Here is a 13676-nt window from a genome sequence, read left to right on the forward strand (position 1 = left end):
TGTGAAGCGACAAGAGAATAGGTCCCATTCATTTTTATATTCTCGCTACGATTCATGATTCAATCGACAATTCGGAAATGTTAGCCTTAAGAGGTAAGAGATTACCGCGCTGCATTGCTTTGATGGCAATCCTGGAAATCTGAGCCTGACAGGCTAACAGTCATTGAAAACATTCTGTAGTCTAACCTGAAATAATTAATTATTTTTGATTAGTTACCAATAAAGACAGGAACTGCAAATATATTAATAGTATGAAGTTGGCTCTGTAAGCATTTAAATGTGAGTCGTGGTGCTGCGAGCCGAAGTAATTCATTGAGTTCTTGGGATATTAGACAACCACTAATTGCGCACAGAAGCTAAAGGATCTGGGCTATTTAGCCTTGAAGCCGCAAATATGATTGCTTTTGTATCTGGCTGGTGGCAGTGAGACCCCTTTTCGGCCATGAGTATATCATGTGTTTAGGGGCATTTCGTCCTGTCCTGCTGTCATCATATTCACTTTGATATTTTCCTTTCAATTTCAAGTCACTTGGCCAGATTAAATGGCCAACCTGCTGCCTCAATTTATGCAGCTGCTTCTGCTTCTACTGCTGGTGCAGCAGCTTGTGGTTGCGTGGGCGTAGGCGTAGGCGTGGCGTGGGCGTTACCCTGAACGGGGGCGGGTAGGGCCTGATGCGTTTGCCTTTGCGGCATTTAGATGGATAGAAGGGCATCGAAACTGCCAACTCAAAGTGGCAAGCGGCTACGTCAGCTGTTGACCATATGCATTGCGTACATGATAATCACGTTTGGGTATGCGCCTGTGTCTTGCCGTTGCCGTTGCCGTTGCCGTTGCCGTTGCTGATGTTGCTTTTGTTGCATGCGTTGCATTGCATTTGCATTTCGGCCTGCTAAGGCATGTCGTGGTGTGGTTTATTGCAACATCTTGTCCAATTTATTACCACTTTCATTTGGTAGCATAATAGGCAATGTCCACACACACACACAGACACACACACGCACACACATACACATGCGCGCACACATGCTAGGACATCTAACGCACTTGCGGTAAAATGTGCATATCTATAACACGTTGCTTTCAAAAATACAGAATCTATCCCAGACTTTCAATGTGGGGCCTCGTCGGGTCCCGCCTGCTGCATTTCTGCTTCATCAGTTACATGCTTTGAATAATTGAAGCGTATTTAGGCCCCCTGTACAGGTTTGTCAAAAGATAAATAAATAAATGCATATATATGTATATAAATTTACGTATGTACATACATATGTATTTGTATATATTTGCATTAAGTAATTTTTTATATGCTCAGCACACAGTATTGAATTATTTAGCCGTACTTAAGCCTGCCAAGGCATTTCTCAGTCTGCCAAATTGCAATTTTAAAATTTATCTGCTGCTCCTCGAGCTCAGCTCTGCCTCTCACATTTTGCTGATTGTTGCAAAAAGTGCAATTATTGCATATTGAGCGTGTTGCATTAGCATATGCCACTGGCAGAGCAGACAGACTCCGCAAAGAGCCTACCCGACTCACTGGCGCACTCCCCGAGTACGCCTGTGCTTGAAATGCCATTTTACTGCATATCCCCAGGCGCTCTTTGAACATCTCGTCGCCGCCTTTTGATTTAGCTCCTCCATGTGAAAAATGTCATATCGCAACTAAAAAACTAGTCCGGCTGATATTTTCCGAGTGCGAACTGAATGAAAGATACCCGGTTAAAAGTGAAGAGCTCTCTTCTTCTATATGAGGACTTTAGCATGAATTACATTTATTTGACTATTCCTAAGTCAATTATCAACAGCATTGGCAGAGTTTTAGTTAATATTAATGTATTACTGTAAGGCATATCCATTTAAGTAAACTTGACAATAGTTAGAACTTTTAGAAAATGTGTTATTTTGTTGAATTTATAACTTTTAGAAACAAATTTTGGTCAAACAAAAATTGAATTGGATTAATATGATTTCAAATTTTAAAATATAAGTGTAAATTACAAATTACACAGTTGGAAATTTCGAATTCAATATTTAATTTTCAACTACTTCAGCCAAGTTTCAGCTGTTAATATACCCATTCTGCAGCTCTGCTCGCGAGGGTAGCTCAGCGCACGACTGTTGAAGGCAGCTCTTTTAAGGGGCCCATCGTTGTTGTTGCCTTTGTGTGCGTCTTTTGTGGCTGTTCGTTGTTTGTTTGCCTGTTTGTTTGGAGGCGGCGACAACAACAACAAAGACCGTAGACGAGCGCTGCCAACTGAGCTGAGCGTTTTAATTGCACTGAAATCAAAATGCTAAACACTTGTTGGCTGCCTCGCGAGTACCGCGGCTCCCGCTAGCCCCACGAGACCCGCGGTCTACTTGGGGAGTCACCCGACTAGGTGTCAAGTAGCGACGCCTCCTCCTGGTGCGGCTGCTGTCTCTTCTCCTTGATTCTAGTTGCTGTTTTGCTGTCGCTTTGTGCCATAACTGAAGGCAGTTTCCGCTTTGGCACTGCACTCACTGCTGCAGCAGATTTCAAGTGTCCGTCTTTCGCTTTGATCATTCGCAACACTTTGCGACACTTTGCTTGCGTGTGGCAGACAGACAGCAAAGGGGCAGCGCGGAAGGCAAAGATCCATTTCAATAGAGGAACACAAAAGAATCAGTCGACGGAAAAGATTGTGCTAAAAACATCCCACATATTGAATGGATACCATCCAATTGAAACCAGGGATGTCGTATGGCAATTTAGTGTCTGTTTCTGCCCAGAACCTATTGATGGGAAATAGGGATACATTGGTTTCGTGAAAATGAATGTAATAGGGATAAGGAGGCGTGGCAGGCCCTATAGACCATATATATAAGCAACGAGCTCTGACGATCGCTTCGATCTCGTAAACAATAAAAGTTCTTTGGCTAACAAAGAACTTTGGGCTATTTATACAAAAGAAATATATTTATATACTTCAAGTAGAGATTTAACAATAGTAGTTGTTGGCAGGGAACAGGGTATCAGCTGGTCGAGCAATCTAACTTAGACCACTGGTACTTCTTATTATTTGAAAACAAACTGCATTGCATCGCATTGTATAGTTAACCCTCTTAGATGTATTGTAGAATCAAAAATACATATTTGTGCTACTATGACTGCAAATATGTTTGTTTTGGGTTCCTCTACTCCTTGAAACAGTTAATCAAAGTGTCATTTATTAACCGAATTTTACACCAAGCTACCGCGAGCTATCGGGAAGCTATTAGTAATTTTTCTATTTCTAATAGACCAATATAATATTAGAGGGAACAGCACTATGGTTATCTATCAATAATATATACTTCTATCGATACTTAACCATATCGATGGCTCTGAGTTAAAGAAGTTCAGAAGCAGTTCTGTGCAAATAATATAATTAAATATCTAAATAAAGTCTCCTATATAGATATGTGTAACACACTCAGCAGAAACTTGTAGGAGTATTTGTTAGGAGGTTTTAATTTACAATTTATTGAATATTTGAGACAAACTTGATCCCTCTGCTACATGGAAACACTAATGAATTGCGTAATTTCGTTTCTTCTATTATTCAATAAAACAACGTAAGAAAACTCTAGTCGAGACTGCCCGACTACGAAATCCCCTGAAACCTTCGAGCAACTGATATTTCAATAATTATTCGCACATGCACACACACACGCACACACACAGGCATACGTACGCACTCATAAACACGCATTGGCTGCAGTGGTGGCTTACTATGGGAACTTTATTGTTTAATAACTTTTCTTGTGGCTGGACTATCTCCATGAAACTCTCAGATTATGAATATAAAATAGATATGCATGCATTTGCCAAAGCACAAGGCTACATTATACATACATTTATTACTGATTTTCGATAATGCTTTTAATCGATAACAAAATAACGGGACAAGCTATCGATTTTTGAAGCAAAAGTCGATATGCGCGTTATATCTTCTGAGATCGACGTGTTCAAGCATACGGACACACGGACAGACGGACGGTCAGACTTAGCTCGTCGCCCTGATCAAGAATATAGATACTTTTAGCAAAACCATTATGCCCTGATTTCCCATTTTCAATGGGTTCAGGGTATACAAAAAAATATTTCGAGAGGCTGTCAGTAAAGCGTTTCAGCCTCGGGCTCAACATGTTAAAAGCTGCAACAGGATTACATACTTCGTTTTTATATAAATGTTGCATTGCCTCAAATTTGTTGTTGGCTGCAACTTAAGGGAATGTGTTAGTTTTAACTGCTGTTGTCTGAAAAACAATGACATCAATAACTAATAGTTATGTGTTTAGTTAAACGAGAGTTTAAGCAATTCTCAAAGCTCAACAATTGTCTAAATACAATGCGAATTCGTGCACAACTTTTGTTGTGTGACAAAAGTTCCTGCTCTTTTTTCTGCTGCTGTATTGCTGCTAACGGCAATAGTTTGTAATCGCGCGCCGTTCTCTAATTAACTTTGATTTGTACACGATGCTAAGCAACAACTGCAACAATTGCAACAATACAAACTGTTCCGCTTACTAAAAAGCACACATACGCTCTGTTGGCCAACTGACAGTTGATGCTATTGCTGTTGCAGCTGGCTTTGCCAGTTTTATTCATTTTCGTTTTTCGCTTTTTCATGACTATCACAACAAGCAAACAATCAAGTAGCTAGTCGAGAGTCCAACAGTCTAACAAACTCGACAAAGCTTTACCTAAAAACTTTTGTTGTGTGTTTTTGGTTTTGTTTGGCGGCATGAGATACGTTTTTGTTTGTTTGTCTTTTTTGGTTTTTGTTTGTTTTTTTTTTTTTTTTTTGTTTGTATGTAAAACATAATTGCAGATTAGTCGCAGCGGAAACATGAAAAACAACAACAATTGTAATCGCTCTGATGTCGCTAAAGAGGAATAAAAAAGCGTGGCTTAAGCCACCAGACAGTAAAAGAGTATTGAGAATAGACAGGCAAACAGAGCCACAAGGGAGCTGGCAAATATATCCACACATTCTTTCTCCCTCTACCACCGTAGCCACTTACCTCCCTCCCTCCCTCTCTATCGTTCTTTTAAGTATTTGGGCAGTCACTTGCCGTTTACCACAAAGATATTTCAATCAATTAAAACGCACCACAAAAAAAGATAAAGAAGGCCAAAAAAAAAGACAGCTCGAAATTGTTTTCTGTGGCAGCATCAAGAAGAAGAGGAACGAGTGGCTTAGATGCTTTGCCTCAAGCACGCTGCAATGCCCGGAAAATAGCTTCGGGCAACCAATGGTACAACATTATGAGCATTGGTGTAGTTCAACCAGTCCAAAATATGACTTTAAATTAAAACACACACACATCCGCACACATACACACACACTCTCACAGATATGAGAGAACAGTCAGAAATGCGTTTCGCCTATTTGCACAACAAACGAAGTTGAAAATGGCTTGGCTCTAGGTAGTAGAACTGTGTAGGTGTGTGAATGCGTGTATGTGTGTCTGTGCACCTATAGGTTAAGCAGTAGCAGACTTGTATACTTGTTGTTGTTGTTTTTATCTCAGGCACTTTAAATGGAACGTAAATATTTGAGCTGCATTGGCCGGCAGTTGGAGGACAGTTGCAGCCGCTCTCTCACCTGAATGCAGGTAATAGTCACTGCTCGGCACCTCGCTTCATATTGATTTGCACAATTTCGGTAGTCGAAATAGTCGGCTTCAACTTCATAGATACTTAAATTGAAATGCATTCCCCCCGCCCCGCTGCTCTAAGTGCCAATGAGGCATGGCTCTCCCTCAATACGATTTCGTTTGCCAATCATTTGAATGATGCTCAGCTTGGCGTGCCCCTGCAAACGAGTGCGGCAATTAATCAACGTGTGCTTTGCAGAATACTCAACCGAAAATACCATTCGTATTAATAAACAACCGGCGTCCTCCTTTGCATTGCCATCCGATTTATAATATTTTCATTATATACATTTGCCTTTCATTTCAGTTCATTGAAGCATTTTAGCTTTCGTAAAGCCAGCCATGGGTATTCTGTTCTCATTCTAATAAATTTCGAATTACTAAACACAGTTAATTTGCCACTTATTCTTCCCAAAAACCATATTTCATATCAGCGCGTTATGTATGTACATATGTCGTAGTGTTAATAAGTCTGTAGAAATGGCTTAGTAATTGTACTATTATTCAAAACACAATGTAATATCAAAATAAAAAAGGTATATACATATACAGGTATGTGTACGTCAGATATATATACATCACAATAGCGAAACAATCTGAACAAATGTTCCACAAATCGATTTATTTCACGTCTGATTTCCTTTTCATATTCCATTCTCATTCACATATTGAAATGCATTCACATATTGAAATTGACTTGACTTGAACTGACCTTAGCCCTAGTCATCTCAGCTGAGCTCAGTTGTCTGAAAGCTTAACTTAACTCACTTAACTCCTTCAGCTTTGTGCAAATTAATTAACTTCTGCTATCGGTGGGGCGGAGGGACGTTAGAGTTTCCTTAAGTGTTTCGCTAACCATTGACAATTATGAGTCTCGATTGCGTTTGTGTCCTTGGGCTACGTATATACCCTATAAATTAGTTACTCGTCGCCTGCGGCCCTAAATACATAAGCATAATTTATGGGCGTGGCAGGCGCCCATGGACACGACTGCTCACTCAGCTCATGCTCACATATTTGCGCGGCATACTTTTGGGCGCCAGACGCGAATAGCTGTGCGGCAAAAGCGTTTCGCGCTCTTCCCTTGCACACTGCTACCCCCAACCAATGCTCCCCTCTCCCTTGCCCGGCCACAGCCCCTTGGCTGCAGTTTTTTGCGGTGTTTGCTGCAGTAAAAGCATTTTGGCACGGCTTTTGTGCTTTTTTTTTTTGCATCTTTGTTAATTTATTTTCATTTTATTGTTTTTAGTTTTTATGTGAGTGTTTTTTGGTAATTTTTTTTGAGCCTGTCTGTGTGTGTGAGTGTTTGCGTATAGTTTTTACTTAAAATATATGTGTTGCTCTTTAATCATAATATATTCACAGTTTTTAATTTAAACTAATGCTTTTTGTGTCGTACATTAATGCTTGAAATATTTGTATTTATATATTTTTAATTGATTTTTATCTATTTTTTGTTTTGTTTTTGTTTATTAATTTTATATTTAATACAGTTTTAAGTATATATATTTACATTTTGGGCTTTCTCTAAATAAGTGCTCAACTTTATTATAAAGTTTTGAATAAATATTAAATTGCTAAATTAAAAATTCCCTTTTTTTTAGAAATCATTATTAAATTCATTATGAAATGCACCTTAATTCATATGCCGATATGTGTGTGTTAATAATTTTTTACTTTTTCTTTTCTTAACCCTGGACTATTGCTTTTGTTTTGTGCGCGTTTATATTGTGTTTGCTTACGGATAATCCAGCCGTGGCTAAATAAATTGCATAAGAATAAAAACTCGCAGCTCATGCGGAAACAAATTAATTGCAACTATATAGGCATTTATTTCTATATACTATTCTTGTGTGAACAATTTGCCCTCCAAGAGGCAACTCAACTAATATATTATTGCACTCAATGTTTCATCTGCTTCAATGTGCCAATCGCCAACCGTCAACAACATTTCGCTCTAGAAGTAACATTCAACATACTCGTAGACACTAACCTAAACCTACGAAGACTTTCAACTTACTTAACCTGCTGCAACTGTACAGTTACACATATATATATATATATATATATATATACATATGGGTAGTATGTATACTCACTGGCTATGCGCTTAACTTTTAAATGTACCTTAGCACTTTTTAAGTATGTTTGCTCTCGCCTCAGCGTCCTATCGATCAACCCTAAATCTTCTGCCTAGCAATTCTAAGCAAGCGCGTGAACGTATACAACAAATAACATGCTTACAGAATAGCCAATAAGTGGTTCTTCTAAATATTTTTCTTCTTCTTCTTCTTCTTCTTCTCTTGCTGCTTCTCTGTGATCTAGAAACCTTAACTATTGTATAACTTGAATTATGTGTGGCTGTGGATGTGCAAGTGTGTGTGTGCTCAGAAAGGAAACTTAATTGTCCTGTATGACCGCAATCATCTCCATCTATCTGACCAGCTGTAACAACAAGAGGCATATGACTAGCCCCAAGCCATTGCGCCCCATGGCACTGGCCCCATCCCCTTCGCCATCACGACATATTTGCGGATGTCGAGTGAAATCCTCGCAGTAGATCTGCAAATAAAAGATCAAAAAGAGAAAGTTTTGGTTTAGCTCTCACCTGGTGAGACTTCTTAAGGAATAAAATAAAATGCTGTTGGGCTTTCTGAAAATGCATATTCGTAATTTGGATGAATGGTATCAAAACCTCACCTTGGTTAAGCTGTTGGCGTATTTATCAACCAGTTCGCGTGTAAACTTGGCCGCCTCATTGCCACAAATTTTACGTGCCGCGTTCTCAGAGCAGTCCACTAACTCGTTAATAGAACTATAAAGTAGATAGACAATATATCTCAATACGGCTATATATTGTAAACATATTAACTAAAGTTGAATATAAAAGTATAATATATATATCCCAACACATTTCAATTTTTTTCATTTGGCTATTCAAATTAAAAGTAAAATGAATGATTTTTTTTTTTAAAGTAAATTGATATTAGTAAAAAATATTTTTATTTTGGTTTTTCTTTTTGGCTCTAGACATAAATATTCGAAAAATGCATTAGCCTGAAATGTAATTGAAAAGAAATAATGGCTCAGTACATTTCTAAATGATTTCAATTGATTTTCGTTAATTTAATTTAAATTTAGAATTAGATTTGAATTGAATTGAAAAAGTAAAACAAAATCACAACTGTAAATCGTTACTCGAGAACAAAGCTGGTGAAATAGTTACGAATAATAAAAAAATAAATAAGAATAAAAAAAATAAAAAATATATGCACATTTCAAATAAAATTTAGGCCATCTATTAGAAGAGTTCATTTACTCCTAAAAAAAATATAAATAAATAACTGCAAGAATCGACCTGCCAATTCAAGGCGAACTAGGGTCGCTGGCTTTTCAATTTAATTTTTTTCTTGGGTTTTTAGACTCAATCATGATAACGATTATCGAGTTGCTGCAAACAAGTTTGACGAAACATTTTATATTTACACTTTCGGAAAAGTTGATGCAGAGCTGAATTGACTACTGAGCTGCTGTCAAACGGGTTTTAGTTACTTTTAATGTGTACGTATGTAATTTGTATTTTGTTTTTGCGCTGGGGGATTATCAGCGAGTAGATCATGTAAAGCTCATTCAGCGAAATGTGAATGCCAAGTGATTAAATGTGAAAGATTAAATATGAAATATTATGAAAACATCACGTGTTGCACTCACCAGCAAATCGTTTTGATGTTCTCGTTCAGCGTGCCGTTCTCGGCGTTCTCCTGGTTCTTGTTGGGCTTGAGGAACACCATGGTCTCCTTGTAGCGGTTGGCGCACACCTCGAAATCCTTCTTGGCCATTTCTGAGCAGGGCGCATGCTTCAGGTACTCTGCGAAGAGCAACACATGAGCAACGGCTGTTGGAGCAGCAGGGCGTGTGTTATGGTGAGAACTTACCCTCTTGGAACTCGCCTTTGTTACAGAGATCTCGTATGAACTGATTGGTGCCATGGTACAGTTTGTTGAACTGGTTGCGCTGCTGCAGATCCATGCAGCGACGCGTATAGCTCTGGATGCAGCGCACGCCCTTGCGCAGCTCGCTGAAAAGGAGCAGCAGATGCGGACACATTAGACAGTAGACATTAGTCATTAGACATTGGATAACAAACATGATGGCGTTAATGCTATTGTTTCAATTCAGACAACTGCGACGGCAACTGCAACTGCAACAATATCAACAACAACAATAACAATGGGAACAACTTACTGACAAAGTTTATCCAATTCCTCCTTCTTGGCAGCGCCAATCGAAAATTCCGACGTTAAATGCAGCATTTCAAGTGGTTCGGCGCACTTGGTGAACTCCTCCTGGCCGCATTCCTCTGACCTTACGACCGCCATCAGCAACGCTGTTTGGCACAATGCACATTTCAGTTCCAGCGAAATTCGAGTACAAAAATGTAACGAACGGCGTGCGGGCGGTGTGTGGGGAACGGAACAGAAGAAGAAGACAAATAAACAAACTGGCAAACAAACAGTGGATAGTGCTCAAGTTGAAAGCTAAAAGGCAATCTGAGACTTGGTGCCGCTAAGTCTCTCACACTTCTGGTCCACTCTACCGTTCGCTCACACTCTTTTTCACTCACTCTCTGCAACTGTCCCTCTCCGACTCACGTTCCGCTGCTGCAGCACAAAGTTGCAAATGTGCGTCAGGGGTAATAAAGTTGGGCATAAGTGAAATTGGCATTTCATAAATTTAAACTTTTCGGGTTTTGGTACACTTCTCCTCACTCTGTTGCTCGTGCTGTCCCCCCTTATGCTGCCTTCCGCCCCCTCTTCAGTGCAGCGCATCTGTCGAAGTCACGCAGCTGCCAATTATACCGACTGACAGTGCTCGCCTGATCACTGCGATAACTGACTGACAGCTCCCAGACGCAAGCCCCTAGACACGGACACGGACACGGACTCGGACTCGGACTCGGACGCAGACGCAGCCTCAGACTTGGATGCAGAATTGGAGTCGGAATCAAAATAGGCCTCAAACTTAGAGTTGGGCTTGTCTGCGGACTCGAACTCTGATAGTTTCACATCTTGACCTTTGTCAGGCCATAAATAATTCACACTCACCCGCCAGCAGCAGCGACATCAGCACCCTCCAACTGCAGCAGCATCGATGCATTTTGCTCTGCGTTTGTCTCCTGCCTTTGCTCTGCTTGTTCTCTGCTCTGTGTTGTTGCAGTTCACGCTTTGCACTCTTTCTCTTTTTGTCTATTGCCGTTTCACCTTGTAATTGCTCTCGTCATTTGCTTCAAGCTCGCTCGCTCTTTCGCTCGGCGTCGCAGGTCTGCCTTGCACACGAAAGAGAAGCACAAAATAAAATATTTACATACTGATAAATCAAAGCAAAAAAGAACATAACCAATGGCTACTAATTGATATGCCTCGAAAAGCAAAAACAACAACTGCAGAGCGCTGCGAGCCGATTACAGAGTTCCCCAAAGGCAATTATATTTATTACTTTGAAGATTTTCTACTGATGCATATTTGTATATTGGAATCTAAAAAACTGCACACCTGAAACATTTTATGATAATTGATAATCATTACAATGAACATATGTATTTAGTCTCTTCTATTATATATACATATATATGTGCTAGGAATACATCTTATCAAATAAATATTAAAAATGATATATATATATATATATATATATATATTATAAGACTATAACAACACATTTTGTAATTCCCTAGAGCACAGGGTATTATACTGCACTCATTCGTTTATTTCATATTTCATTATAATTTAATGAGAAATTTCAATATTAATTGTGCCAAAATTTTGGCATCTGCCAAGCTATATTAATTATTTTGCTGCTAATGCACAACATTTAAACGCAATTTAAAAATTGTTCTCGGTTAAAAGTCTTAAGTGTGTACCGAATCGTATTCTATAAATAATTAAAATAAATATATATATATATATATATATATATATATATATATATATATATATATATATATATATATTTTTTTTTTTTTTTTTTTTTTTTCGTTGTATATTATTATTATTGTGAATGAGCGAGAGCTTAAAAATAAACTGATTTTGTCTTGTCTGGAGAGTAGCAAATAAGTGCAAAGCTCAATGCTCATGAAATATATGTATGTACTGCATATATGTAGATATGATGTTTTATCATACAATTTAATTTACCAGCTCCCCGAATAAACTACATTGAGGTAGTCAAAAGTTGAACAGTAATGAACAAGCTTAAACTGCGTTAGTTGAAAATTGACATAAAAAAAAAAAAGTTTATTTAAATAAATGATAACTAATTATAATTACAGGTAAAATGTTGGTAAAACAACTGCCGCTTATCGTTTATAGATCATTATTTATTGCCGTTTATCGTTTGAATTTCAAGTTATTACTTAGTATAATTTTAAGTAAATGCCGTAGAAATTTGCACTAGAATTTCTAGTACAGTTTACATAAAGATTTGATCTGTCCACATAAGGGAAATATGCTAATATCTGCAATTAAAATATCACGTAAATCAACACAGGCTTGATTAAAGATCTTTAAAGCGATTGCACAGAATTTGAATTCCCTAAGTGTATTTCGATTATGCAAATTGCATGTTATAGTTGATATACCCCACTGAACGCTGTTCCACTCTCTTGGCATAATAGCATAAAACAGAAACGTAGAAAACGTTAAGACAAACGACGAAAATGATTTTGTTTTGCAGTAGGCTTCTGTGCCAAATTATTCATTCTTTTAGATTTCTTTTAACATTTTCTGATGCATATCCATATACAGATTCATATCCATATACATATGTGTATAAGTGTGTGCATGTGTGTGTGTCGCATATTTATTTATATTATTGGGTTTTAAGAACTTTTGTTCACTTAAACATAAACAAATGATACCTCCGTGTTTATCTTCAATTAATAGTAAACAAATAGCAAACAGCAAAAACATACATGTATGCGCACACATACATATGTAGGTGTGTGTGTACATTGGGGAAGGTCAGTTATTAGTTTGCGCGTCTCTATATGTTTTTGCTTTTTAATAGACCTGTGATATTTATGGAGGGTCGATCGTTTGTGATGTTGAGTATAGTAAATGATCAAAAGTGCCAATGGATAATGTGCAATCGCATGCAAATCGAAATGCACAAGTCGAATCATCTTTCGAGCTTGCCAATTGATTTCTCATTGATCAGCTGTGTTTCAATTGGCATTCACAAGGAAAACAAAACACTTAAAACATATTCGAAACGAACGGGAAGATGCGAGAATCAAAATCGAATGACCGCACTTCTTGTTGCTCAAGCAAAATGTAAATGAAAACGAAATTGCAATTGAGCGAGCTTTATTTTTGAGAAAGATCGCAATTTGCTGTTTCCTTGAAAGTGGGCGCCACGGTAACGGGGTGGAAGGGTGCAGCACGTGATGCAAAGAGTGCAAAGATACTGAAAGAATGCAGTCGGACGAGCCTCTCGCCCGCCGCTGCGGTGCAAAGCGATGTGAGGCGATCTGTGTGCTGCCGGCATATCATAGAAATCAGGTTTTCTTAAGACATTTTATGTATATTTTATTGATTGGCAATGCAGTCAAAGTAAAGTTGCTACTGTTGCTTGTGATTGCTTTTCATTTATTGCTTTTATGGCTAGAGGGCGTTCACACCTGCGCGACGATCGGCCACGAAATTTGAAAACACTTTCCCAAGTTCTGAGAGCTGATGTCCAGACGCAAGCGCACCGCGTTGTTCGCCGTCCGAGTAACAAAAACGTACTGAAGAAGCCGCCGCCGCATCAGCAGCAGCAGCAACAGCACCAGCAGCAGCAGCAACGGGCGTCACCCGACCCCACAGCTCAGGCAGCTTCGTGAGTGCACGAACGGCCTGCGTGAGGCGTTCGCTTAACACTCGGCATGCATGTTGCTGGCAACATTTTAGATTGTTGCAAACCGGAGCTGGCAACAGGTTACTGCATGTTGCCAAGCACTTGAGTTGTTTTTGGGTCG

At 38.8% G+C, this 13676-nt stretch overlaps 1 protein-coding gene and 1 long non-coding RNA gene across 4 annotated transcripts; both read right to left on the reverse strand.

Moving 5' to 3' along the window:
* Nucleotides 1-2014: 2014 nt before the first annotated feature.
* On the reverse strand, nucleotides 2015-6919 carry LOC26527207. Its single transcript, XR_001449329.3, has 3 exons — nucleotides 5878-6919; nucleotides 5608-5817; nucleotides 2015-2749 (listed from the first exon to the last, which is right to left on the reverse strand). It is a non-coding gene; the product is annotated as an uncharacterized LOC26527207 (long non-coding RNA).
* Nucleotides 6920-7147: 228 nt separating this feature from the next.
* On the reverse strand, nucleotides 7148-13445 carry LOC6581120. Of its 3 annotated transcripts, none has more exons than XM_002006842.4 (7): nucleotides 13338-13445; nucleotides 10765-10981; nucleotides 9905-10046; nucleotides 9595-9737; nucleotides 9371-9527; nucleotides 8360-8474; nucleotides 7148-8221 (listed from the first exon to the last, which is right to left on the reverse strand). In XM_002006842.4, the coding sequence occupies exons 2-7, from the start codon at nucleotides 10814-10816 to the stop codon at nucleotides 8093-8095; spliced, it is 738 nt and encodes a 245-aa protein (XP_002006878.2). In that variant the 5' UTR covers nucleotides 10817-10981; nucleotides 13338-13445; the 3' UTR covers nucleotides 7148-8092. The 3 variants fall into 3 exon arrangements, with proteins under 3 accessions (XP_002006878.2, XP_015020102.1, XP_032585812.1); XM_015164616.3 differs by having other exon boundaries at nucleotides 10765-10985; nucleotides 13338-13443; XM_032729921.2 differs by lacking the exons at nucleotides 10765-10981; nucleotides 13338-13445 and adding an exon at nucleotides 10284-10503.
* Between the last annotated feature and the right edge of the window lie 231 nt (nucleotides 13446-13676).

The sequence above is a fragment of the Drosophila mojavensis genome, unplaced genomic scaffold (assembly GCF_018153725.1).
Source record: "Drosophila mojavensis isolate 15081-1352.22 unplaced genomic scaffold, ASM1815372v1 contig_82, whole genome shotgun sequence".
Lineage (NCBI taxonomy): Eukaryota > Metazoa > Arthropoda > Insecta > Diptera > Drosophilidae > Drosophila > Drosophila mojavensis.